Source organism: Salvia splendens, chromosome 7 (genome assembly GCF_004379255.2).
Source record: "Salvia splendens isolate huo1 chromosome 7, SspV2, whole genome shotgun sequence".
Taxonomy (NCBI): Eukaryota; Viridiplantae; Streptophyta; class Magnoliopsida; order Lamiales; family Lamiaceae; genus Salvia; species Salvia splendens.
Genome location: NC_056038.1, coordinates 1,236,141 through 1,263,215, shown reverse-complemented (window position 1 = coordinate 1,263,215; position 27,075 = coordinate 1,236,141). Strand labels below are relative to the sequence as shown.

The window sequence follows — 27,075 nt, the reverse complement described above, 5'->3', positions numbered from 1 at the left end:
GAAATTCATAAACAACAAAATCAAAGAACTCCAAATAAATGCATATGAACTCTAAAGATCATTGGATCATCTTGTTTATGAATTCTGATGGTCTGGACCTCAAGATGATGGCCCAACCGAATTAATTTATAAATTCAAATTGTAACTTATTGTCATTTTTGGTAATTAATTTTTATAGAATAGCAAAATTAATAATAATTAAATGGAGTAGTTGTGACACTACACATATGAAATTTCGACTCTCCCTTTTTCTTTCTCTCCAACAAATTTCGACTCTCTCTTTATTCTTGTTAAGGACTCAATTCCTTAACGGTGATCGGCGTCGGGTTGCTCGGCGATCCAGACAAACTTCCGGCGTCCTAAGATAGGATCGGCGGTGATTCTAGTTTCGTGCTGTGCACAAAACTCCTACGTCGGGCAGCGGCTAAATTAGGGTTGAGAGAATAATTCATAATTTTGTGGGCAAATACTATTTCATTCATTGATTGATTTCTCAAATGAATACAATAACTCCTATTTATAATGCTAATAATAACTTAATGAACAAGAAAACAAAGATATGGAAAAGATATGCAAATCCTAATTTATCTAACTAATAAAGCTTGTATCAATTCTCTACACCAAATTCACACCACCGATTTATGACTTGCCATATAAGTATATAAGATTTTTCAAAATCACCCAATTTAATTAAATCAATAGATTGTGAAACAATGATATTTCCTATGATTATATTTATACAAGCGCGGACCCTCCGACCCGACATATACAAAACAACATTCCCAAAAACAAGTTATGCTTTTTCGATCAAAATTAGGTGAGAAAAATCTCTAAATGTGAGCTGAGAAACAGTAATGTTGAAAGAAGCAATTCACATTTTTGCTAATTAATTTGTACTCCATAGACTAGCTAGCACAATTAATTAATAATAGGTAAATGAATACAGATAATTAAATTACAACCCTATGTATAATAAGAAAGAAAAGAAATATACTACAAACTAAAATGAGATTAAAGAAAACTAAATAGTACTATATAAACTAGATTTCAACCCCTATATAACCTACATAAAAAAACAGTTTGTTTAGCTGAACAATCAATTGATAAAAGTTGAGTAAATAAAAATAGTCAACATTGAGGATAAAAAAAATGTACAAACTAAAATGATAATACGTTGTGCATACCCAAATTTCTTTTGAGTGAGAGAAAATTTGGAGTAACAAGAATGGAGTTGATATAGTAACTATTACCCTTCATTTTGCCATACATATCAATTGTTTCAAAACTTCTCTTCTCGTTGGAGTAGTATAGAAAGAGCTGCGTCTTCCATAATATCAACATGTCACCATTTTTGTAAACTTTGATAGGTTGAAGACGTTTGTGGGAATCTCGACAAAAATAAAGTTTTTTGCTGAATCTTAATTTAGGTTCTTCCACGGGGATGACATGTACCTTGCTCCAATATTTCTCGACTTGTTCATATTCCTTTAACAACCAGATCGCACTATCGTCGGGTTCGTCATTACAAAAACACAAGCAATCCCCCAAAGTATACAACATTCCTTTGTAATAACATTTAAGGGGTGGAGAAAGGGTGCTAAAACATTCTGCTTCGAGATCAAAGCAACAAATATAAGGAATCTCGTTCTTATTTGAAACCAACCAATGGAGATTGCCACTAACCAAGGCACCAACGGAGTTCAAACAACGGTCAAACAAGGGGGTAGCAGCAGCTTCAACATGTCTCCACGAAGATCCAGATTCAAGAGTGTATACATGACATCCGTAGTAAGGGTTAAGATAGACAACTTTGTGTTGTCCGCTTATTCTGCTCACTCCAATTCCATAACAATCTTGTTTACGGCAAGTAAGACGCCCACGGAGCATGATACCCTCACGGGTGATAGGATTACATACGTAAAGATGATCCATAAAAGGATTTTTCAGAAGAAGCAAACCGTTGGAAGAACCTTGTATTGTTGATGCTTGAGGGAAATCAAACCTAATGATTGGATCCTGCTTGGGCTTGTGGTTGGGTTCGTCTTCCAATTCGAAAACATTGAACCAATTCGAATTTGCATTTGGCATCGAGACCACTAGTGCAGGGGCGGATTTAGAAAGATGACACTTGAAAAAATAATCGCTCTCAATAAGATCGAGCCATGGTTTGCATACATATTTGCAAATTGCAATATTTTGGAGAGGGAGTCTTAATAGGATATCGTTGAAGATATCCAATGGTAGGTATGTGAACAAATCTTGCTTCATTCTTCTCTAGCAAATGCACACTACCTCGAATTTGGACTCTCTTATGGAATTGGTGTCCTATTTATAAGATTTATGACTTCGCCTTATACTCATATAAATAGGTATTATGACTTCACAAGAGATTCCTAACCCATTTCGTCCAATTTAATTAAGTTAAATTTATTACTAATTAATATTGCTCACAAAAGATTAACCTCGATAGATATTGGGAGTATGGCATCTGACTAAAAATAAATATATAAATTAATATTCAAACTCATATATTCATAATCCGAAGTAGTTTGAAAGGTAACTTGATTACCTTTTTGGTACTTTGTTGAGATTTTCTAGCAATAAGGTTTATCTGAAATCATCTGTTTAAAATTTAAATATACCTTTAAGAGAGAATGAAATTAACAAAAATAATAACTTAAATAAGGAAATTATATAATCAAAAAAAGATCAGTTGTTATCTAGATTCTAGAAAACTAAATAAGTAGTAAAATTTAGAAAAGAGCTAAATTAGATCAATTCACAAAAAAAAATATTTATTTGGATTGAAACTATTTATCGGAGAAAAATCAGAAAATCTCTATTTAAATTCGAAAAAAATTTAGGAGAAAAATTAGAAAATACAAAAATTTGATATATTTTTTTAAAACAGGTAATGATGAATAAAATGCTAACAAATAAAAATTATTGTTCTGATTAATAAAATTATAGGAGTACTTATCATAATTTAATTTATTGTATTTATTATTCCGTAAGTTACTCAACTCAACTCAAATCTAGAATCTAGGTTATTGATTAAACAGCTCATTTAAATTTAAGGTTGTAGCCTTATATCTAGCTCAATGTTTTAACTGAATTTAACTCATGTGTTAATATAAAATTGAAACCCAAGTTACAGCCCAACAATCTATACGCATTTATTTCAGTTAAAAAGTATAAAATCATTTCATGAAACCAATACAAAGAAACAAACTGATCAAATCTGAATAAGTAAATTTTTATTTCATCAAGACCCTCTCCTTACAATAAATCTTTAGCAGAATACTGCATTGTCCAATCATTTATTTCAACCAAAATTTAAGAAAAGAACTCTCTTTCTATATGGGGTTTGTGTCATCTCCAAAAACTAAAATCCAAATATTTTTTAAGTCAATAAAAACAGTTAACATAAAAAAAATTACAAGTGGATAAAAAAATGTACAAAGTAAAATGATATTACATTCAGCATACCTAAATTTCTTTTGAGTGAGAGAAAATTTGGAATGAGAAGAATAGAATTGATATAGTAACTATCATACTTCAATTTGCCATACGAACCAATTTTTACAAGACTTCTGCTCCTGATGGAGTAGTATACAAACATCTTCTCATTCAATAACACATCAACATGTTACCATTTTTGTAAACTTTGATAGGTTGAAGACGTGCGTGGTGATAATCTCGACCATAAAAAGGATGATGACACATGCCTTGTACCAACGTTTCTCAACTTGTTCGTATTTCTTCAACAACCAGATCATTCTCTCAAAAGTACCAATTCTTGGTTCGGCTTCATCACAAAAACACAGACAATCCCCCGAAGCATACAACATCTCCTTGAGAAAATATATAACATTCAAGGGGCGGAGAAAACGTGCTAAAACATTTCATTTCAAGATCAAAGCAACAAACATAAGGAAACTCCATCCCCTTTTTAGAAACTAACCAATGCAGATTGTTACTAACAAATGCACCAACGGAGCTCAAATAGCAATCAAACGAGGGGGTAGAAGATTTAACGGGTCTCCACGAAGATCCAGACTCAAGAGTGAATACATGACATCCGTTAAGGTTAAGATGGACAACCTTATGATGTCCGCTTATTCTGCTCACTCCAATTCCATAACAACCTTCTCGAGGGCCACGAAGCTCAACAAATTCACGGGTGATCGGATTGCATATGTAAAGAAGATCATCGATAGAACGGTTTTTGAGAAGAAGCAACCCTGTGTCGTTGTGGCTTGGGGGAAATCAAACTTGGTGATTGCATTGTTCTTGGGCTTGCCCTTGCGCTTGTCTTCTAAATTGAAAAGATTGAACCAATTTGAATTAGTATCGGGAATCGAGACTACTAGGACGGGGGCGGATTTAGAAATATGGGACTCGAGAAAATAATGACTCTCAATGAGATTGAGCCATGATTTGCAAACGCAGTTTGCAAATTGCAATGTCTTCGAGAGAGAGTCTCAATAGGATATCGGTGAAGATTTCTGATGGTAAGTATATGAACAAATCTTGCTTCATTCTTGGATGGATTGAGAGATCACACAAATTCACACTGGACTCTCTAAGGGCACCCGCAATGGGGCGCCCGATGGCGGCCATCGTCCTCGGGCGCGGACGATGCCTCCATTGTGGGTGCCCGCCATCGTCCGCGCCCTACGCCCACGCCCGATGCATCGTCCGCGGAAGAAGCGCGGACGATGGCAATGGCACGGACGATGGGCGCGGACGATGACACGCGTTTTTTTATTTTATTTTGTCTAGTTAAACCTCGTTTCTCATTCACTTGTTCATACGAACATCTCGCCTCTCTCATTTCGCTCATCTCTCACATTTCTACCTCTCTCACATATCAAAATGAACTACGACGATGACGCCACTAGTTCTAGCTTCTAGGAGTCGGGTCGTTCGACCTCGACGACCTCGGACACCTCGGAAGCCTTGGATGCAGCCGTTGAAGAGGCCATGGCGGAATGCTTAGCCCAAATGCAGCGCGAGGAGGCGGAGGCGGCGGCGGCGGAGCCGATCCACAGGCCTATTCGACGTCGGAGGTCTGTCCGACGCGACCAAGCGGCTGCTCACCACCGTCTGGTTGCAGACTATTTTGCCGATCAACCACGGTGGGGACCGACTGTTTTCCGCCGTCGGTTTAGAATGTCGCGTTACCTTTTTCTCAGCATTGTCCGGACGTTGTCATCACGTGATGAGTACTTCACGTATCGGGAAGACGGCATCGGCAAACCCGGCCTCACACCGTTGCATAAGTGCACGGCTGCACTCCGTCAGTTGGCCTACGGCACCACGACGGATATTTTCGACGAGTACCTCCACGTCGGGGAGACAATAGGCCGACTGCCACTGATTGCCTGGGGCTGATGAAGATACACGAGACGGCACACGGCTTTCCTGGGATGCTAGGGAGCATCGACTGTATGCACTGGCAGTGGAAGAATTGTCCGGCGGCGTGGAGAGGCCAATTCACTAGTGGATTCAAGGGCAGCCACCCGACGATGATCCTCAAAGTCGTCGCTGACCATCAGCTCTGGATCTGGCATGCTTACTTCGGCGTAGCCGGGTCGAACAACGACATTAATGTCCTCAACTCATCCACCATCTTCACCGAGCAATGCAATGGCAACGGCCCGGCCATCGAGTTCACTGCCAACAGACGCCAATACCACATGGGGTACTACTTGGCCGATGACATATACCCACGGTGGCCTGTTTTTGTGAAGACAATCAACTGCCCAATTGGTGAGAAGAGGGTTTTATTTGCGCAAAAGCAGGAGTCGGCGCGGAAGGATGTCGAGCGGGCATTTGGTGTGCTCCAAGCACGGTGGGCAATTGTGAAAGGGCCGGGGCGTCTCTGGTTCAAGGAAGTCATCGCCGATGTCATGTATGCGTGTATAATCATGCACAACATGATAGTCGAGCATGAAGGTGGGAGCATCACCGACTGGAACGATGATGACGGTGCATCTAGTTCGTCCAGCATGGCGACCGAGCCCCCCGCTAGAGGATTACCGCCGGGCTTCAATGAGGTTCTATCTAGACAGGCCTCAATGCGCAACCAACAAGACCATGCTCAACTCATGAACGACATGATAGAAGAAGTGTGGGCCCGTAACCGCCATCGCTGAGTTTGCTAAGTTTTTTTAATTCGTATTGTAATGTATTAATTTTTATAAATGAAATGAAGTTTTTTCCCAATTTTTGTACTTATTTAAATATTCAAACAAATGAAAATGCATAGAAGGCGCCTTATGACGCCCCATTGCAGGTGGGGGTAGGAGGATAAAACTGATGACGTGGCGCGTCATAGGGCGCGCGTTAGGGTGCCCCATTGCTAATGGCCTAATTCTCACCACAAATTCACAATACCTACAATTTGGACTCTCCTATTTCGACTCTTTATAAGATTTACGACTTGCTGTAAATAGGAGTTATTATTTCATGACATATTATTGCCAAATTGTATGGAGTAATGGAATTAATTTTGCTCCTAAAAAATAAACCTCAAAAAACAAAGAGATATATATTGGGAGTGTGGCATACTTATATAAAAATAAAATGAAAACCTAATTTAAATAACAACTAAGCTTTTCTATATTTCAAAATCAGAAATTGATTAGGTAATCGACTAGAGGAGATTATGGAAATAAAAGTTATTGCATACTGATGGGGTACGTACTAAACAAGCCCAATAGCAGTGACGGCCCATCAGCCCAAAGCCCAAGGAAGAGTATCAGTTCGGCATTACCAAAGAGTTCGGCCCCAGCCTACAGCTCGGTAAAAGCCGACCAATCAAGCTCTACTCTCAGATCGGCAATAGTTCAGCAGTTCGGTCTCAGTATTCAACCGAACTGGGAGATAGTGGACTCATGCAGAATAGCGGACCAAACAAAGAGATAGTGGACCCATGCAGGATCTCATGACCTCCACGACATCCACGACCTAATTAGTGATGATGTAAGCCACGACCTAATTAGTGATGATGTAAGCCACGACCTAGTTAGTGGTGATGCAAGCCACGATCTTAGTTCAATGTATAAATAGAACTTAGATCAGAGAGGAAAGGGGAGAGAGCTCTCTAGACATCAAAGATCATATAGCAAGTCTGTATTTGTAAGCTGTAAACCAGATCAAGCAATACAATCTTGCCCTCCTTTCTTCCCGTGGACGTAGATTTACCTCAGTAAATCGAACCACGTAATTCCTTGTGTCGTGATCTATATTTTCTTTTACCAGCATTTACTACCATCAAAAATTCGCCCAATCATCACATACCATATCCTTATTTAAGATTCTGCGTATTTCTACCTATATACTTATATTTCTGGGTGAGTTAGTTGGCAAAGAAATAGATTTGTTGTTAATTGATTTTAATTTGAAACAAAGATTAATGGAGTCTACTTTTAACTGCACTGGACTCTATTATCTGAATCAAAATAAAATACTCCTTAAAACAGCAAGTGAATATTTATGTTTTTTAAATTTGAAATCGATTTGTGAATTTTATTCATTCAAACTAATCTAATGGAGTACTACATAGTACATATCACTATTATTCTGCATTAATTTAGATAAATATTAGTAACATTTTTAGATTAAATGTCTACAAATTTTGAAACCAAATTATTTTAATAAAATAAAAAAATAAAATTCTTTTGACTTTTTATATTTTCTAGAATATGTAAAATTTAACCTTCTTATATGGAGTAAAAATCTTGTGAAATAAAATAATTTTTTTTAACAAAGTTAACAAAATTATTTCAATTAAATATAATAGAGGGTAAGCGTAGGGAAGAGATTATATTGGAAATAGCTTTTATTTCTATAAAATAAGAGCCATTTATCAATTTTTTAGTGGTGTAAAAAAAAATGCAGTATGCAATGCATGAGATGATCCCTTCCGGAATTCGATTTATTAAGGAAAGAGAGAAAAGTAAAGTTTTATTTCATCAAGATCCAAGTCACTTATTTACAGTAAATCTTTGGCATCGTTCAATGCAATCAATTGACCAATATATAAGAAAAGATCCACTCTTTCTATATGGGATTTCCATATAAAAAAACTAAAATCCATTAATATTATTTTGGGTTGAACCTGAACCAAGTAATAGGAGTTCAGACATCTGCTTGTGTGTATATAATCCTCTGGTGTTCCTGCGTAGACTGGAGGACGCCGTCGCTTCTCAGCTACTCAGGAGATTAGCGAGACGAATTCCAGCACAACTCGCCCCTTGGATCTCGTGTTGACGACAAAGTGTTCGGGATATTTCTTCAGCAGAACCAGCAATCCAAACCACGGCTTTCCTTGGGATTCTTGACCAGAATGATCCTCGGGCGTGAGATACTTCCTTACACGGCTGTGATGCCAGACGTCGCTGAATTGCTCCACGAGCTGCAGACAGAGTCACGGCAAAGGTTGGTGATGACCCACCCCGTGATTAAGAACAATGTCAAGTTTTGGAACAAAACATGGACAATGCATAATGTGAAAGGACCAAATGTAGAAAAAAGAACAGTATATGACTAATCCTAATCCATCATTAAACTTGCACCAAGATGCCCTCGAATAGAATTAACTTATGCATCGACTACCCTTGATCCCGTTTGCACGAAATCATGATCATCCTAGCAGTTGGAATCTACAATTCAGACAATGCCATCTTAAGGGTCGGGTTTAGTGCCTTAATATAAGTTCGTCTTAACAAATGGACAAAACGGCACATGCTAAAATCTCCATTATCCACAAGATTGTATTACACTAGGAATCCTAGCATGAAATCATGAGAGCTGATAGTGAAATATTAGAACTATAGCCGGCTTGCATAAAACAAACAGCTATGTAAGAAAAACAATTCACCTCGGAATGTAGTTTCTCCATCGGCATCCAGTCTCCAGGACCACATAAATCAGACAGCAATGAGGCTACTGAAGACACGACGTCGTTTTCTTCTAACTGAAGAAGCTGTTGGTTATCAGCTTCTCTATCAACACGTGTTCTCACATCAGCCTGCTTATCTGCAAGAGCATCCATATACGGTATTAAGGATTACCTATGATGCAAATGAATTAACCGAGCTATAAAATCATATTGTAGGAAGGTTTTCATATAGGACGTCCCGTGTAAGCAATGTTCACTCATCATAAACGCAGTTCCACGACTCGCCTAATTCTGATCTCACAAACACCTATAGATGCTATCCTAAACATGCAAAAATAGTAGAGACGAGCAAAGGTCATCATGCTAGCTAAATTGGGCAATACAGGACGAGGATATAACTGAAAATTCATCCTCTACAACTAAACGAGTCAGTCCAAGTACCAAACAGCCTCAACAACGAACCACTACACCAAAAACAGTATCAGAAGACCATACAACGAATTCACAAAAGGAAACAGATAGAATCAACCCTCAAACCAAACTGCTATCAGTTTTTTTAGTTATAAAGCTTACTTTCACCAGTGTCTACATCTGATCAAGAAGATGAATGTATTGCAAACTGAGATTCAAACTATTAGCAAGAACATATTGCAAAATCAAAGCTTTACTACCTCAATAAAGATATAACTGAAAATTCTTCCTATGCTCTGTAATCTAGTCAGTTCAAGTACCAAAGAGCCTCAACAACGAAACACTACATAAAAAATGGTATCAGAATGCCCTACTATTCAGTAAATTCGCCATAGGAAGCTGATAGACTTGCCCCTCAAACCAAACTGCTGTCAGTTTTTCAATTAAAATGGGTTTAACTGCCAAAATCAAAGCTTAATTTACCAGTGTCTACCTGTACTCAAGATGATGAATGTGTTGCAAACAAAGCTTCAAATTATTAGCAAGAAGATATAACAAAATCAAAACATTTCTATCTCAGCAGGCAAAACTACACTCACATATTTTGGATTAGGAGCTGAATTAACAAAATAAAATACACCAACATTCAAAGAAACAGACATCAACAAAAAGCCCTCAACAAACAAACTCCAATTCAAAAAACTATCGATGCCATCCTAAACATACAAAAATAATGGAGATGAGCAAAGGTCATCATACTTCACGAAAACACAGCTAAATTGGGCAATACTGGACAAGGTACTGCTGAAAATCCGTCATATGCAACTAAGCTAATAAGCCTAACTATTAAACAGTCTCAACAACAAATGCCATACTATTCAGAAAATTCACTAAACGAAGCCGATAGAATCGACCCCCGAACAAAACAGCCGTCAGTTTTTTCAATTAACATCTCTTTAACTGTCAAAATCAAATCCTACTTTCACCAATGTCTACAGATGAATGTATAGAAATTGAGCTTCAAATCACCAGCAACAGTTTATAACAAAATCGAAACATTACTACCTCAGTAAGCAGAAGCAACACTCACGAACTCATAATTAGGAGCCCATTAATAAAATTCAAAGAAACAAACATCAACAACAATCATCAACAACAATCATCAACAAACAAAACTCCAATTCAATCAAACCAAACCCTAAAATTAGCTCACCTGAACCATACCTATAACCACCGCCTCCATCACCTCTCATTCTCTTCCCACTCGAAGAAGCATCCTCCCCACAATCCTCCTCCTCATCCTCTTCTTCTTCTTCTTCCTCCTCCCCCTGCTCACTACCTTCCCCATCATACTCACCCCACCCTCCCCCTCCGCTAGGCAGCGGCGGCGGCGGCTGATTCCCCAAATTCTGCTGCTGCACATAACCTGTTTGATAAATGTTCCCGTGGTTTCTCGGGCCAATTGGCCCGCCCAATATGCTTCTACCGGGTAGCAAAAAGTAGAATTCCTTGTCGCCGATCTCGAGACGATCCTGCGAATCGAGCTTGATCGGAGGGTGGCCGGGGACGTGGAGGACTCCCTCGACGTAGCATCCGTTCCGGCCGAGGACCTCGAGCGCGAAACGACGGCGTTGGAAGTCGTAGAAGATGCGGGCGTGGCGGCGACTTATGTTCATCCCGCCGCCGAGGGAGGAGAGGTCGACGTCGACGGCGGAATTCTTCGAATTGCGGCCGAGGATGATGGAGTACGTTTGCATGAAGTATTCGAAATCTTCGCCTTGAAGCTTGGCGAAGCCGGCTTCTACATCGCCGCCGCTCTCCATCGCCGGACTAGATTGGGATTTCGTTTATGGAATTTTGATAGGAAAAACTCTGTATTTTGTATAAGCGATTTTATTTTGCTAAAATTTGCATTTATAGAATAACTTGATTTCTTGTCTAGCGACTTTCCAATCATCCAATTAAATCATAACTTTATTATAATTCATAATTAGTCCATGAGTGAACTGCACAAAAAGTCCATAACTTTTCGCCTTATAACAGCAGAGACCCCTAAATACGAGTATGCTTTACTAAATATGTATGTCTCTTCAAATTGTTAATCATACGCCGACCATACTTCTCCAGGCTCCCTCACTGACTCTTGCTCCAGCCGACCAGCCCCCTGTTTCAGAGCCGCCGCATGAAAAACTTTGTTATTGAACCGCCTGAACAAATCCTCACAAAAGAATAAGGCTGCGCGTATTGAAATATCTTGCTCTAGCCGACCAGCCCCCTGTTTCTCAAATCATCTCTGAAGGATTCTTCCATTTGCTGATGCCAAGCATTCAAGAATGAGGGCAATTTTCATTAATCCAGGAACATTAGAAAGAGGGATTGAGAATGTGTGTCATATATTGGAAAGTGGTCCGTGGGGACCTTCATTGGAGAAATATCTCTCTCTCATGTTGTTTAAAAATATTTTTTAAAAATGAACCAGTAGTTAAGTTTGAATAAACTTGATTAAATTTATTTTAGATTAAAATTTTGAAAATAAAATAAAATAATAATTATTCGACAAAAGTAGCTAAAAATAGTTTAAAAATTAGAAAAAAAAACTCAAAATAAAATTAAATCAATGAAATACTAATATTAATTATTAATATTTTGAATATTCTTATTTATTTATAAGATATATTTTAAAATCAAATAAAAGATGCATATTTATAAGAACTCAATACATAAAATAAAAAGGAAATAGGTACTTGAAGCAGACTGCATGGCAGAGGGCGGCGTCAGCATGGCAGGGGCGGCGTCAGCATGGTTGAAATGCCCTTTTAGGGGCGGAGGGTATTATGGTCCGAAAAAATCTCATTTGTGATTGTATATTTTGTTAGATCCCTGTGGTGAGATCTTTAAATATTATGGGTCTCTGCTGTTACAAGGTGAAAAGTTATGGTCATTTTATGCAGTTCACTCTTAGTCCATTAAACTAGTACTCCATCCATCCGTCCCATAAAATTAATGATAATTTCTTTTTCCATCCGTCCCATAAAATTATCTCTTTTCTATTTATGCAAAGTTCTGTCAAATTCATTACCCATATACATTAATCCATTTACAACTTATATCACTAGGCATAACCATTAAACATTAATAATAATACGAGATCTCACTATCTACTAACACTATTTTAACTATCATTATCTGCATCTCTCTTACTTTATGAATTATGCATTACTTTACCAATTATGGAAGCTAGATTTTCTGAAGTGAGCAAATTGTCGATTCCTCGAACGTTTTAATTTAGCTAGACTTAAAACGAAAACGTTTAGTGCGTTTTAAACAATTTTAGGGGTTCCCAACTCATCATTGCATGGAAACCGAATTGGGGTTCGCAATTCGAGCATTCACATTCACATTCACGGTGTGAACTTTCTATTGGGATCACAATTTTGATTTATAATTTTTGACTCTTCGTCGAATATTTACTCCCTTCGTCCGCGAATAGGAGTCCCGTTTTGCCATTTTAGTCCGTCCGCGAATAGGCGTCCCGGTTCATTTTTACCATAAACGGTAATATAGCACCTTCCACTAACTCATTACACTCACATTTATTTAAAACTAATATATACAAGCGAGACTCCTATTCCACTAACTTTTTTCCACTCACTTTTCTTAACATTTTTTAAAACCCGTGCTGTCAAGAAATGAGACTCCTAACGGCGGACGGAGGGAGTACAACTTATTCAGAGATAGTAAAATTATGATTTAACTTGATTGAAAGTCATGAGAATGCTCAAAAGTTTAACAAAAAATCATGATTTAGCGAGCGCAAGCAAGGAAAATTTTATTACAATAGCATCAATCTACAATCATCACAAGAAATAGTAAGCAAATTCTCTTCTTGAAATCTCAAACTCAAAAAATTAAAAACATAAGCCCAACTTAAATTTTTTCTGTATCCGACCCTGCTAATCAGTACGAAGCCCACGAAGAAACTCGAGAAGCAACAACTTGAGCGGGTTGAAACCAACCAAGATCATCCAAAAGCTTTCCAAACAAATCTCCTGCAGCATATGCGACACCAGATGCACTAACTGCCATTGTAACATAGTACATTATTGTCTTAACATAGCCTCCAAATCTGTCTACCCCTTTCACATAAGCTTTGGCAATTGCGAGGACGAAGATGCAACCAAAACCAGCAGCAGCTACTGCGAGCATCTTGTAGTCCTTGTCGTCGCTGTCATGGAAGGCGAAGCCGTAGGTAACGGGGGCCACGAGCCCAAAAATGATGTAGGAAAGAATGGCAAACGTCGAGTGAAAAAGAAAGTGCCCTCTCTGACCAAGTAATTCGTGGTACTTCTCGTTAGAGTTGTCATTTCGTAACTCCACAAGCTGCAGAAAGGGGCAGACCCATAAGTATTCATTAAATGAAACTATAATACTATCTTTAGTAGGAAAATAATTTGACTCATATTTGGTTTATTTTATAAAGATTTATGGGATATTTTGGTTTGATGGATGTGATAATTGGGATTAGCATGATTAAATATTTTTTATTTTATTTGGTTTTTTAATTTTATTGTATTAATCATGTCTTATCATTCAAACCAAACATGTCATAAATATTTCATATGGAGTATGTAAGTTTACTTACGTTGCAACCAAATGCCATGAGGCCGCTAAGTAGGGTTGCCAATCCAATGACGACGACGTTCACTAGCATAGAGACACAATCCATTAGAGTTGAAATACTATATTTCTATGTCACATTCTGATATATTTCGTAATGATTTTTCTATTCAAAATCGAGAAATAACTGATGGAAATACGTACGTGTAGTAGCGTCTGAAGCAGCTGTAGAAGAGACTATGCTTAGACTTGCGATTGACTCGATTAGACCTCCATACACAACGCATTTCCAAAACTCAAGCGATCTAGAGCGCCGATGGCCAGAAATTAGTGGTTGTTGTAAAGCAGGCCGCCCTCCAACTATTTCTGAAATTAGTGGTTGTTGTAAAGAAGGCCGGCCTCCAACTGCTTCTGAAATTAACGGTTTTTGCAAAGGAGGCCGAACTCCAACCGCTTCAAAAATTAATGGCTGTTGTAGCGCAAGTCCTCCTCCTACCATTTCTATTTTTAAAAAATATTATATTATTTTTGGATTAAAAAAAAGTAGTACTAGTAATCGCTAGAAATTTTCTATATGGGATAAACATAACAAGTATATTGTGAATGAAATTTTCACCTGGTCCATCTTTGATATCAACCGTCACATCACGTGGATTATGCTCTGGTTTTGCTTCTCCTAATATCCCTGATAATTAAAAGCAAATATAATAATTATGATTATATTTCTTAAAGTATACGTGTATACATTTGAATATAATCCGTCACGCCAAGATAGGTACCTGGTGCATTAGTAGTTGTACTACCATCGATATCATTTGATGGCTGCTCAAATTCAATTTTGGGGCTTTGTAATTTTGGTTTGGAATTGTATCCAAAGTAATAAAACGGATTCAAACGATGCCCTGTTCCTATAGAATAAACAGCCATTTCAATTCTTTGAACCAATTTTTTTTTCATTTTTTGGCCTTTTAAAATTAATACGTATGTATAAGATGAATAATAGAAAAATGAAAGATGAAATTTTAATTATTTTAGACTAAGAAGTTGTGAATAAAATATCGATTGCGTAAAATTTATATCAGCCAAATGTACCTGCTGCATTAGTAGGTGTACTCCCAACGGCAATTGATGGGCCAATGTTTGGGCTTATAAGGCTTTGTTTGGACCCTGAGAAACCAATTAAAAGGCTCTTTTCTAAAATTTATATATACACTTTGAAAATGGTTCTTATATGTGTACTCGATTAATCGACATATAAATATAAAGATCATGTGCTAATGTATATAAAGAAAAGTACCTCCCGCATCAGCAGTTGTACCCCCTACAGAAATTGGTGGCTGCCCTTCTTCTTCTATATCGTGACTCTCCAATTTTGGTTTGGATTTAAACAACCTAAAAGGATTCAAACAATCCCCTGCTCCAAATAAACACAAACCCCACATTAATTTTCTTATAAGACTATAAATTAAATAAAACTTATCAAGACTATATTATTAATTTATAATGCCACATTATTAATTACCTGAAGGTATGAAAATGCTGAAGCAACTCAAGCATCCCAATAGGTCAAGTGGCTTGTCTGGACGAGGGCTTGCCTTTTTCTTTCTTCGAAGGATTACTTTAGTAATTTGGTTACTACAATTAGGACAATATGGAGTGTGTGTGTGGACTTTGTCCACAGCCCTTTCGAATTCCAACTCGATCACTTCTTCGTCGTCGCTTTCTTCGACTATCACGCTCTCTCTTGCCGGAACGGTTACAATTTCGGCGTTGAAATTCACTATGTGTTGGCGGTTGATGACGTCGTGCACGATTTTCGAGATCTCCTCATGGTGGCTGTCGATTTCCAAATGTTGGAGTTCGGTATTATCTGCGGGTAAATGATATAACTAAGGTCGCGATTCAACAAATCGAGCAAGTTCAAATTGACATAACAAGAAATCTATTAGTCCTAGAGCAAGAAGAAATGCATTTTACTTATTTACTTTACATGATTTTAGAGTTTACATAAAATTAATCTATTAATTAATCTACTGACCTCCCTGATTGAATGGTTTCTGATGCAAATGATAAATCCAAGATTGTCCAATTTTGTATGTCCAAATGCAATCGTGACATTTCCATATTCCTTCATTAATAATAAAAATACATTTAGACTTATTTTCTTTAAACTTTTTTTATCACAAACAATGGATAGATTTTCCTATTTCATAGTACATGAACAAAAATCTATTTTCTTAGCAATACTTTTAGAAATACATAAATGATGTGAAATACCATATTGTTTTGTTACCTTTTTTGTCGTCAAAATAGACACTATTCTCTTCTGATATGACAGTTTGAAGCACCTCGGATCCATCATTCGTCGTATCATCACTGCTCTCTTCATAACCATCATCTCCAGGATCAGCAAAGTCCGGCCCTCGTCGCCGCGGCAACAGCTTCTCCTCCACCGTCACCACCTCCTCCTCCTCGTCCTCAACATGGTGGTGCACCACTTCCATTAAGCCTTACAAAAAAAAGTTATGATAAACGAAACTATTTGTTCTTTGCAAAATGCTAAGAAAGTCTTCTCCTATTTATAAATAATCACTAAACGATTAGAAATATTATGTTGAATATGAACATGATTTAACGTGCGGTAATCACTGTAATTAATTAATTAGTAAAATACATAGCTGACATTATGTAGTGATGGATACGTGAATGATTATTTTGTAATTTTTTACTTTGACTAAAAGTTTCAGGTTAGAGATAATATATTCAATTAACGAATACAATTAATTCCAGGGCTGTTTCTACCTGTAAAATTATATCTAATGATAAACAAGATTTTGTTCATATGTACTACGTTGATTCTTCGTATTTTTATTAGTATTAAATAAACTAGGTAGTAGATAATATATCATGGCGAATTTCAAGGCTGTTCTACCTGCCAATAATATTTAATAAATAAGTAACATTATTTTCCCACGTATTTAGCTAATTATGTGTGTAATAAATGAAGTTTGACTCTCATATATGCATGTATTTTGCCTTTTTGAACCAAAATTCGATATAGAATTGAAATTTCATAATTTTCTTCTTCCTTTCTAATTGAATTTTTAAAATCAGACTTGCAATTTTATAAAGTTGGAAAATCGAATTTGCAATTCGATTTGAAGGTTGGGCTTTTGGTGGAATTAATCAGTCCGCAAATAGGATCCAAAGTCATTAATTCATAACCTTTCCTTTTTTATATATAACTACTAATATTCTCAATATGCATTTACATATAGTATTTTTTTCTTTTAAACCAAGTCTTATTAAGCTACGTAAGAATTTACTATTATATCGTTTTCTATATTTTTTCAAAATATTAACACTATATATACATCATCTCAAAAACCAATTTTATATTGCCTCTAAATCAAGAACCAATTTTTCTTATCATAATCACCAAAACCGTGACATTTTATCGTCATATATAATAACTAAACTTAATGTACAACAAAATCACACCCAAAATTCGATTAAAAATACCCAAGATTAACATTTCCATACCAAAGTAAAAACCCTATATATGTAAGATTATACTCATATAAATGCAACCAAATTAAAACTCAGAAAATTTAAGCCACGCGAAAAAAATGGGTCTCTTGACTATCTTGGGCATATAAAGAAAGCGCCGCTCAAACTCCAAGGCTTCGACGTCTCAACCTCAACCACCTGCGCTGGCGACGCCAAGCCCTCGGCCGCACCGTGGATGGATATCCCTCCTCTCAATGCTTTATCTTGTAGTTAGATACTGTGTGTTTTTAATTGATTAGTTATTCAGCAGAGATATTTAATTTTGTGTATATTTTTTACAATTCTGTGTTTATTATTTCAAATTTGTAAATAATTCTTTACATGTATATATACATAACTTGGCAATGTAATAGTTTTCATAATTTTTAAAAATCAGGGATTGTATCATAAATTTTACTAATAAAGGAGTAAATATTTTTTGTGGAAATATTGAAGTAATTAATATTATTCCATCATATTTTGTATTTTCTGGAAATATTAGAGTAAATATTTCTGAAAATAAATATAATTTGAGTCCAAATTGGTTGGGCTGACATTCAAAAGATAAGAAATCTATAGATATGAAAAATGGAATTTTTTTTACTATAATATACTATTATAGATGGTCCAACGTGGTTGTTGGACCCAATTTGGGAATTTTATTAATATATTATATCTATAATATATTTCATACATGATTTAGAATTTAGAGGCGGTGGCGATTTGAATCGGGTGAAAATAATTGCAGTAAAAATATTAAAATTATGGTGAAAATATTAGGGGATAATTTGGTGGCTTCATAAATATTGCTAGAGGAATAATTAAGAAAAAAGAACATGGACAAAATTCAAAAACTCCTTATTCCAAAAATCTGCATATCACGATCTCATATTACGAAAGGTCAGTGAATTAATTCATAAATTCCGAAAGGCCTGCGAATTGAGTCACTTTTTATGAAACCTCACAGTTTTTATATACTACTACATCATAATTTATTTTTCAAAACAAACGTAAGAAAATTAATATGTGTAATTTCTATACCCGAACAAGAAGCTCACAGGAAACCGAAATGTTCATGAATGTGGCGTTGGCTAGTCTCCAAAACGATGGAATCCATTTTCTCTTTGATGTTCATGAACAATGCTAAATCTCCTCCGGAAAACTGCGTTAACTCTCAGAAACCGCTAAGCCGGACTCCCCCACGAGTCGTGTTGAGGCTACGACCTTTGTGGCGTCGCCAATAAATTGTGAATATCTTCTTTATCTATATTACAAAATTTGATAGAGTACAATTCATCAAATCAACAATATCATTATGAATATATTCTTATCATCAAATTATGAATATCTTCTTCTTATTATTTTAACCAAAATCGTGACATTTGATCATTCTTAACATACAAAACCCTATATAAACTCACAAAAACAGAGGCCACAAAAAACAATTAAAATGAGTCTCTTCGACAAGGCAAGAAGAAGACAACGCCGCGAAGCCCGCAAGGCCGAAGCTTCGACGTCTCGACCACAACCACCACCTCTAGAGCCAGAGCCGGAGCCTGAGCCCACGCCGCCCCCTGCAAGGGAGCTGGAGGATCCGTACTACCGGTATCAGCCGTCGGGAGAGCAATATCCTCCGTCGTACAACGGAGCGGGAGCGGGAGGATACCACCCGAGCAATCCCTTCCATAACTTAGACGACTACTATAGACTAACAACTACTGTCAATCCGCCGCCGAATTACAGCTACCCTTACGGATGGGAACCGCACAACGGAGGAAGAGGAATTCCGGGCCATTCCAACAATGATAGTGATACCACCAACAATCCGCCGCCGTCGGATTACGGCGCCTCCTCCTACCCAACAACAAGTTCCCAACGCTGAATGCTTTATCATGTAGTTAACAGATCTATATCAGCTTTTCTTATTCATATATAGTATTTCATTTTGTTTTTGTTTTTCAAGATTATTTAAGGATTTTATTTTAGTAATTGCTATATTGTGGTTTTTCAATTTATGAGATATTTATTGTAATTTATACTAGTATTTTTTACGATTTTGAGGTAATTGTTTCAAATTGTGAATGATTCTTTAACCATCTTTTAATTATTTACGGATTTTAAGAAATGTAATGGAAAGTGAGTTGAAAAAATTGGTGGAATGTGAGTCATACTTTTATATTTTAGTTTTATTTTATAATAAAATGTGAGTGAGAATGAATTAGTGGAATATGAGGTCCACTACAAAAAATGGTAAAAAGTGAAACGTGACAAATTTTATGGGGTGGATGGAAATGGAAAAATGTGACAAAATTTCATGGACGGAGGGAGTAGATTTCACTCAACGTGACTCAGCATATGTCAGGTGCGTAAGTTCGAAATTTGTCAATTTATCATGCAATAAAATTTGTTCAAATGTATGTCTTAATATTGATGAGTATTACATAAAACAAATTATAATTGCTATGATTTTAAAATTCATCAAGTTACTAGTACTATAATATAACATAATATACACCCCTCAGTATAAGTATATTTTTGGTGTATAAATCCATAAGATTATAGAAAAATGACATTATTAATCAAATCATGTAAAGCATAATCGACATAATAGAGATGGTTTGCTGATGGAAGTTTGTAACACTTGATAGTCAAATATATGTGTGGTGTATTAATTTAGTAAGGAATAATATATTAGTAATATATTATAGTTCTCTAATAATTATAATATATTTGATAATATTTCCAGCATTTAATTATAAAAATTAAATTTCTTTTTATAAAAAATATTTTTAAAATCTCTTCTAAATTCAATTTTTATGATATTTATAAAATGTTTAAATATTGTAAAATACAATATTGTTTATTAGTACCACCTTTTTGGTCATCAAAGTGGAATATTTTCAAATTACTTCTAGTACATCCGATAACCAAATTGTACGATCTTTTTTCCCCCTCAAATGTATATACACATTTCCGATATTTCTATTCATTTCCTCAAATGTGTACACATTTACTAATAGTACTATCGTTTCTATACTTTTAAAAAAACACTACTCCCTCCGTCCGAGATAATTTGTCTCATTTTTCTATTTCGGTCCGTCCCACATAATTTGTTTCATTTCATTTTTTACCATTTTTGGTAGTGGACCTCATATTCCACTAACTCATTGCTACTCATATTTTATTATAAAACTAATATATAAAAGTAGAACCCACATTCTACTAACATTTTCAATTAACTTTTCATTACATTTCTTAGAACCCGTGCCTGATCAAAGTGAGACGAATTATCTGGGACGGAAGGAGTAATATTTATAATATAGTATAATCTTAAAAACCAACCTTCTCAATGACATTACTAAATCAATAACTAAATCACATTATATCTTACCATAATCTTCAAAATATTGACATTATTTTGGTATTAACATAATTCCTTCCCCTATAAATACATGCAAGAAAAGAAACCTAGGCCACAAAAATGGGTTTCTTCAGCAAAAACAAGAAGAACAACGCTTCGGCGTCTCAACCAGCAGCCCAAGCTCCCCCGCCCTCGTCTCAGTCACCAGCCCAAGCTACTTGGTCATTGCCTCAACAAGCTACCTGGTCGTCGCCTCAACCATCTCCCTGGCCTGCTTCGAGCTGAACCCGCCCACTCCATGGAGGATGTGGTTAGGGTTTGGGAGAGTAGGATTATAGTTATTTTTTTTTCATTTTTGTGCAATTTTAATTTGGTGAATTGTATGTTTTTTTTCCTACATTTGATTTTATTATTGGCTAAATTCACAAGTTTTATAATTTTGATTTTTGGAATTGCGAAATACTTACTTATTTTGTCTTGATAGTATTACGTGACACATGGTTTCTTTTATAATGTTATACGCATGGAGTTTATAGGTTTTCAAATTTTGAGATTATAATTCATATGGGGAATAATTCTTTTGTTGCTTTATTTGTTGGCGGAGGGAGGTGTGTATTGGTCGTGGTTGTGTCATTTGCTTCTTTTGTGTCTTTGTTTTTTTACTAAATGCGTGTCTTGTTCAGATATCATTATGTCAGTGATTTTTATTTATTTTTAGGTGGATTGAACTTTGTACTTTTATAATGCTCACAGTCTGATTGGATTGAACTTAGTAATCCCACCTTCCGCAAATAAAAAACACATACTATTTGATTCACATGTTTGATTTTGATTTTTGGAAATGTATGTTTTTTTTTCGTGTTACTATTGCGTGATTGAATTGGCCCCTATAACTAACAGATTTGTAGAATATTGGTTGATTTATTGGTTAATTAATTAGCAAATTAGGTGATTGGTGATTTTTAGTATGCAATTCCTCATCCATTTAAAACTTCTATATGAAATTAGGATCCACATTAAATTTGTTAACTTTTTGTTGGGTCACCCTAGCCCGTTCATACTCTTATAAGAATTTCTGGTTAGTCCATTCTTCAATCAGATTATATATCTTATAAGCAAAATATTATGTATTCATATCTCGTATTAATTTAAGAAATCTAGATTACTTACTTGCACTAGGCCCATAAAATCTATACCTTCCTTCTTTCAATAGACCAATTAATTAAAGTATCAATATAACTAAAGATCAAATTTTATCATTACTTAAAAATAGTTACAATTTAATACATCAACTTATAATTGATTACACAACCCTTCAATATTACAATTAGGTTAAGAACTTCGTTTTAACTACTTTTGTACATATACTTTTTTTAAGATGTACATACACTTTCTTCTTTATTTTTAGTATTTTATACATACATCTAATTGCATTCATAATATAAATCAATAACAAAACACCTAACTAGATTAATTATTCAAAGTAACTAAATCAATTGAATATTTATTACACTCATTTTAGAATTGAAACACCTCACTGAAAATATTCAACTCTTTATTATTATGAATACAATTCACAATTTTAAATTTTGATTAGGACTATATTGATTAGTTATTAATTTAATATAAAATAATAATTAATATTTATTAATTACTACTAATTTTACTATTATAACAATAATATTATTATAATAATTAAATATCATTATAACTATAATTATGATTAAGTATATTTAAATGATATTAAAAAAAAAATTAATTATTAATTTATAACATCAAAATAATAATATTAATATTGATTAATAATAATAGTATAAAGAGTGAGGATAATGAGAGAAGATATTATAATATCACTTTTGGTACTAGTTTTGTCAATGCTCAAAATATCATTTATGACACAAATGGAAAAATGAATTTGTTTAGAGGGTATTTTGAGGTGAAAATTGCATCAGGTACCAAAAATGTTATTTATAGGTATAAAAAATGATATAAAATAAAAATTAGGTATCATTTATGTGCGAAAGTGAAAGATCAGACACCATAAATTCACTCTTAAAAGAATGCATGCATCTAATACTCTCGCTCTTCCTTAGGAGTATTTCTAAATTCTCATATATTAAACTCGGTTCAGCATCCATCCCGCAGAATATAATATTCCTTTGCAAACCCAAACAATTATTCCTATAAGGTCCAAAACTTAAATAAAAACTCTAGTCCCTTTCAACATTTCGTTGGCTAAAACTTGGCCCCAAAACTTGGAGCACCAAAATTAAAATAAGTTTCATTCATTCCTCTCGGTACTCTCTCTATATATCTATCTCAATCCCAAATTAAAATCCTAAAATAGAAACTCCAATCTTCTTCCTAAATCAGAGACTCTCCTTCTCTCCCTCTAAACTCTCTCACGCCTACTCTCCCTTTCGATCCTGCACCAGTTACCACCGTCGCCGTCGGTCTCGATCCAGCTGTCGTCGCCGCGAGAACAATTAAAAAGATAGAAAAAGTCGGAGTGTTATATAGTGAAATAAAGATCCAATTTTTATATATTAATTTATGAATAGTAAGAAAGTGTGGACATTATTTTATGGACGGATTCAAATAGTAAATATGGACATTATTTTGTGAATGAAGTATAATAATTATATGATAAATAACTAAAAAGCTTGAAATTAGAGATTTATTTTTACCCGTTTATATTACGATAAACTAACTAACCATATATACACGCACGGTTGTATTGGTATGAGAACAATCATTGATTGATTACTATAAGTGATGAGTATAAACTATGCATACAATTATTAGTAATTAGACATTATTAATTCAGTATGAAATTAATGCTACAGTATATATTATGTATGCCAAATTACTAATGAAGATATTATTATTATAATAATATTACTACTAGTGAATTAATATAACACAATCATAGTATTTAAATGGATGGGTTGTGTTAGTGTGCTAACTAATTTACAGTAATAACTAATAACTTTTAATTCTGTGTATTAAAAATATCAATACAAATACATAATTTTATCAATACAACATGTAAATTTAAATATCAATACAAAGACATAATTTATCAACACAAGAAATATTGATAAATTTATGTCTTTGTGTTGATATTTTTCACATGCAAAATTGATATTAGTTATTAGTTATTACTGTAAAAAGTTAGTATTTGATCGAATACCTTAAATGGAATACTCAAATATATATATATATATAGGGTTGTGATCAATTGAGATTTTTTAGCCTAATTGAGAATTGAGATGCATTATAAGCCACTCATTTTTATTAAATGAGTGGTCCAGAATTTGCCACATGGAAAATATTTTTACATTAATTAATTGTGAAAGGGCATATTTGTAATTTCATCATATATTTTATTTAATAAATATTTTTTTATTTTTTTTAAAAAAATTATTTTTTTTCGATTTTTATTTTTTTATTTATTTTATTTATTTATTTTTTTTTGTCAACTACATATACAATTCATGTCAACTACACACATGTAATGTCAACTACATATACAATTCATGTCAACTACACACATATAATGTCAACTACATATACAATTCATGTCAACTACACATATATAATGTCAATTATAAGTTGTTGACATTTGATGTGCAGAGCTATTGACATTTGATGTGCAGACTACACATCGTAGTTGACATAATGTCTCAGTAGTTGACATCGCGCGAAAATTTAAAAAAAAATTTAATACGAGTTGTTGACATTTGATATTCTGGCTATTGAAATGAAATGACGATAATACCCCTTAGTTGACATAATCTACTTGCAGTTGACATTTCAAAATGAGTGGCTGAAAATGCATCTCAATTCTCAATTAAGCTAAAAAATCTCAACCTAACAAGACCCTATATATATATACACACATTATCATGCGTACTTGTAATACCCCAAACATTAAAAAAATGAAGATATTCTTCAAAATTTCATGTTTCTTCGGCAACAAGCGCCACCCCAAAGAGAAAGTGCCGCCGCCACCGGAAAATGAAAACCCAATACCACCATCTACACCGTCGCCTGAGCCACCGGCAGCACCAACACCGCCATCTTCGCCGCCACCTGAGCCAACAGAAACACCGCCGCCTGAGCCAACCGAATCATCGCCGCCTGAGCCAACAGAAACACCGCTGCCTGAACCAACAGAAACACCGCCGACTGAGCCAACAGAACCACCGCCACCGCCATCTACGCCGCCGCCTGAGCCAACAGAACCACCGCCACCACCATCTACGCCGCCGACTGAGCCAGTGGAAACACCGCCGACTGAAACAACAGAAACACCGGCATCTGCGTGGGCGCCTCATCCAACGGTAAGACCGTGGCCATCGGAATATTCCGGATATGACTATTCATCATATGATTATGATCTACGCTATTCATATGATTCGCGGTATTCATCGTATGATGCGCGGTATTCGTCGTATCAGCCGCAGCCGCAGCCGCTGCCGCAGTCGGAGCGCTATCCGTATCACGACCGCTCCTGTGAAGAAGATCCCAACGCCTGCATTATTCAATAGCGGCACGAGTTTTAAAAAATGTTTCAAACTTATAAATAAAATTGGTCGTGTCTCGTATTTATAAGGAGTATTAATGATTTTAGGCAAAATACATATTTTTACTCTTTATCTCATTAGATCTTTAATTCGAATGCAATTTTTCATTTATGCAAGTTTTTGTACTTTTATTTTTTATAATATCTTTCATCTTTATTTGATGGAAACGTTAATTCTTTGTATAATACTGCAAACATCGTTTTTCTTCTTATTAAAATATTTAAAACATCGTTTTGATAAATTCAAATATTTGGCAAAACTCTTTTACCAAATTTACAATTTATTATGAAATTTTATTAATACTGATATTATTCTAAAGGAAATCGATTATATAAGGGTTCATCAATGAAATAAAAACTAAAACTACAAGAATTTATTAAAAAAATAGTATGAGGACATTCTTGTCGTACGTGATTATTATGTGAACCATCTTCATATTTAAAGGCAATAAAACGATCGAGTTCGTCTTTGAGGTAAAAATTTCCTAACATTGACCTTAATAAGTTGGATCATATCAGGTGAATTTGATAAACCCTATCCTCACTATTTTGTCAACCCTAATTACATTATTAGCATGAAATTAATATCACAATATTATGTGTGCTAAATTGTTAGTTAAGATAATTACCAAATAGGAAAATGGTATGTTACACGCCTTATATAATCACCATTTGTGAACATGATATCGCGCTCGGTTAAGACACATTATTTGTTTGTTTGTTTGTTTTGTTTTATACATTAAAAATTTTATTAACATTTTCAAATGTACATTTTACGCTAAAATCAAAGCTCGAAGTTCCAAAATAAAACAAAAATCAATAACATTTTTTCAATCAAAATAAACTTTTAAACAAAACAAACAATGCTAAAGGTGTTCTACAGGTAATACTCACAAGCATTGATCACTTAAGGTATGCAACATATTATTTCCAAACAAAACACTAACAATTAGTAGAGAATTAATATTACACAATCATAGCTAGTAATTGAGTGGAATACTTAATAAATAGTACTACTTGCATTTTGCATACCATTATATGACATTTAATATCTTTTCAATCTTCAAATATAATATAAACAATCTTCAAATATATATATAAACATTTTGCATACCATTATATGACATTTACATATCTCTTCAATCTTCAAATATATATATATATATAAACTCACATTTCCCATATTTTCACAACACCTTAACAATATTCTAAAAAATGCCATGTTTCTGCTGCAGCAAGACAAAGAAAATGCCGCCGCCGCCATCTATGCCGCCGCCTGAGCCACCGGTAACACCGCCACCACCATCTACGCCGCCGTTTTCACCTCAGAGGGGGGCGATTGTACCATATTGTAATGCACCGGCACCACCATCGCCACCGCCAAAGTATTTCTATCCTACTGACGGCAACTCCTGCGAATATGATCCCAACGCCTGCATTATTCAGTAGTGTGGATCATGAATTAATACTATAATCTTACTTGTATCACTTTGCTCAAAAATTGTACTCCTTCCGTTGCTGATTATGTATCCCATTGTAATTTGATACGAGTTTTAAGAAAACTCAATAAAATTATAATAAAATGTGAATTATACTTTTATATATTCATCTTAAGAAAACTCCATAAAATTATAATAA

The 27,075-nt window shown here is 35.0% G+C and overlaps 2 protein-coding genes across 2 annotated transcripts; both read right to left on the bottom strand.

Annotated features, from left to right (window-relative positions):
* Positions 1 to 7,948: 7,948 nt before the first annotated feature.
* Positions 7,949 to 11,651, bottom strand: LOC121810270 (FHA domain-containing protein FHA2-like). The gene is made up of 3 exons (XM_042211048.1): positions 10,536 to 11,651; positions 8,891 to 9,048; positions 7,949 to 8,425 (listed from the first exon to the last, which is right to left on the bottom strand). Exons 1-3 carry the CDS (start codon positions 11,143 to 11,145, stop codon positions 8,225 to 8,227), a joined length of 969 nt encoding a protein of 322 aa, XP_042066982.1. The 5' UTR covers positions 11,146 to 11,651; the 3' UTR covers positions 7,949 to 8,224.
* A 1,474-nt stretch (positions 11,652 to 13,125) lies between these two features.
* On the bottom strand, positions 13,126 to 16,476 carry LOC121741008 (membrane protein of ER body-like protein). Its single transcript, XM_042133692.1, has 9 exons — positions 16,233 to 16,476; positions 15,462 to 15,809; positions 15,237 to 15,353; positions 15,032 to 15,106; positions 14,719 to 14,847; positions 14,556 to 14,624; positions 14,144 to 14,440; positions 13,965 to 14,026; positions 13,126 to 13,702 (listed from the first exon to the last, which is right to left on the bottom strand). The coding sequence occupies exons 1-9, from the start codon at positions 16,441 to 16,443 to the stop codon at positions 13,280 to 13,282; spliced, it is 1,731 nt and encodes a 576-aa protein (XP_041989626.1). The 5' UTR covers positions 16,444 to 16,476; the 3' UTR covers positions 13,126 to 13,279.
* Between the last annotated feature and the right edge of the window lie 10,599 nt (positions 16,477 to 27,075).

Coding starts and splice junctions, on each gene's coding strand:
- LOC121810270 (XM_042211048.1), bottom strand. CDS start 11,145: ATGGAGAGCGGCGGCGATGTAGAAGCCGGCTTCGCCAAGCTTCAAGGC. Junction 9,049..10,535: donor TGGTTATAGGTATGGTTCAG/GTGAGCTAATTT, acceptor ATGCTCTTGCAG/ATAAGCAGGCTGATGTGAGA. Junction 8,426..8,890: donor TGGAGAAACTACATTCCGAG/GTGAATTGTTTT, acceptor CTCTGTCTGCAG/CTCGTGGAGCAATTCAGCGA.
- LOC121741008 (XM_042133692.1), bottom strand. CDS start 16,443: ATGGAAGTGGTGCACCACCATGTTGAGGACGAGGAGGAGGAGGTGGTG. Junction 14,848..15,031: donor TACACCTACTAATGCAGCAG/GTACATTTGGCT, acceptor TTTATTCTATAG/GAACAGGGCATCGTTTGAAT. Junction 14,027..14,143: donor TGCTTCAGACGCTACTACAC/GTACGTATTTCC, acceptor TCTCTATGCTAG/TGAACGTCGTCGTCATTGGA.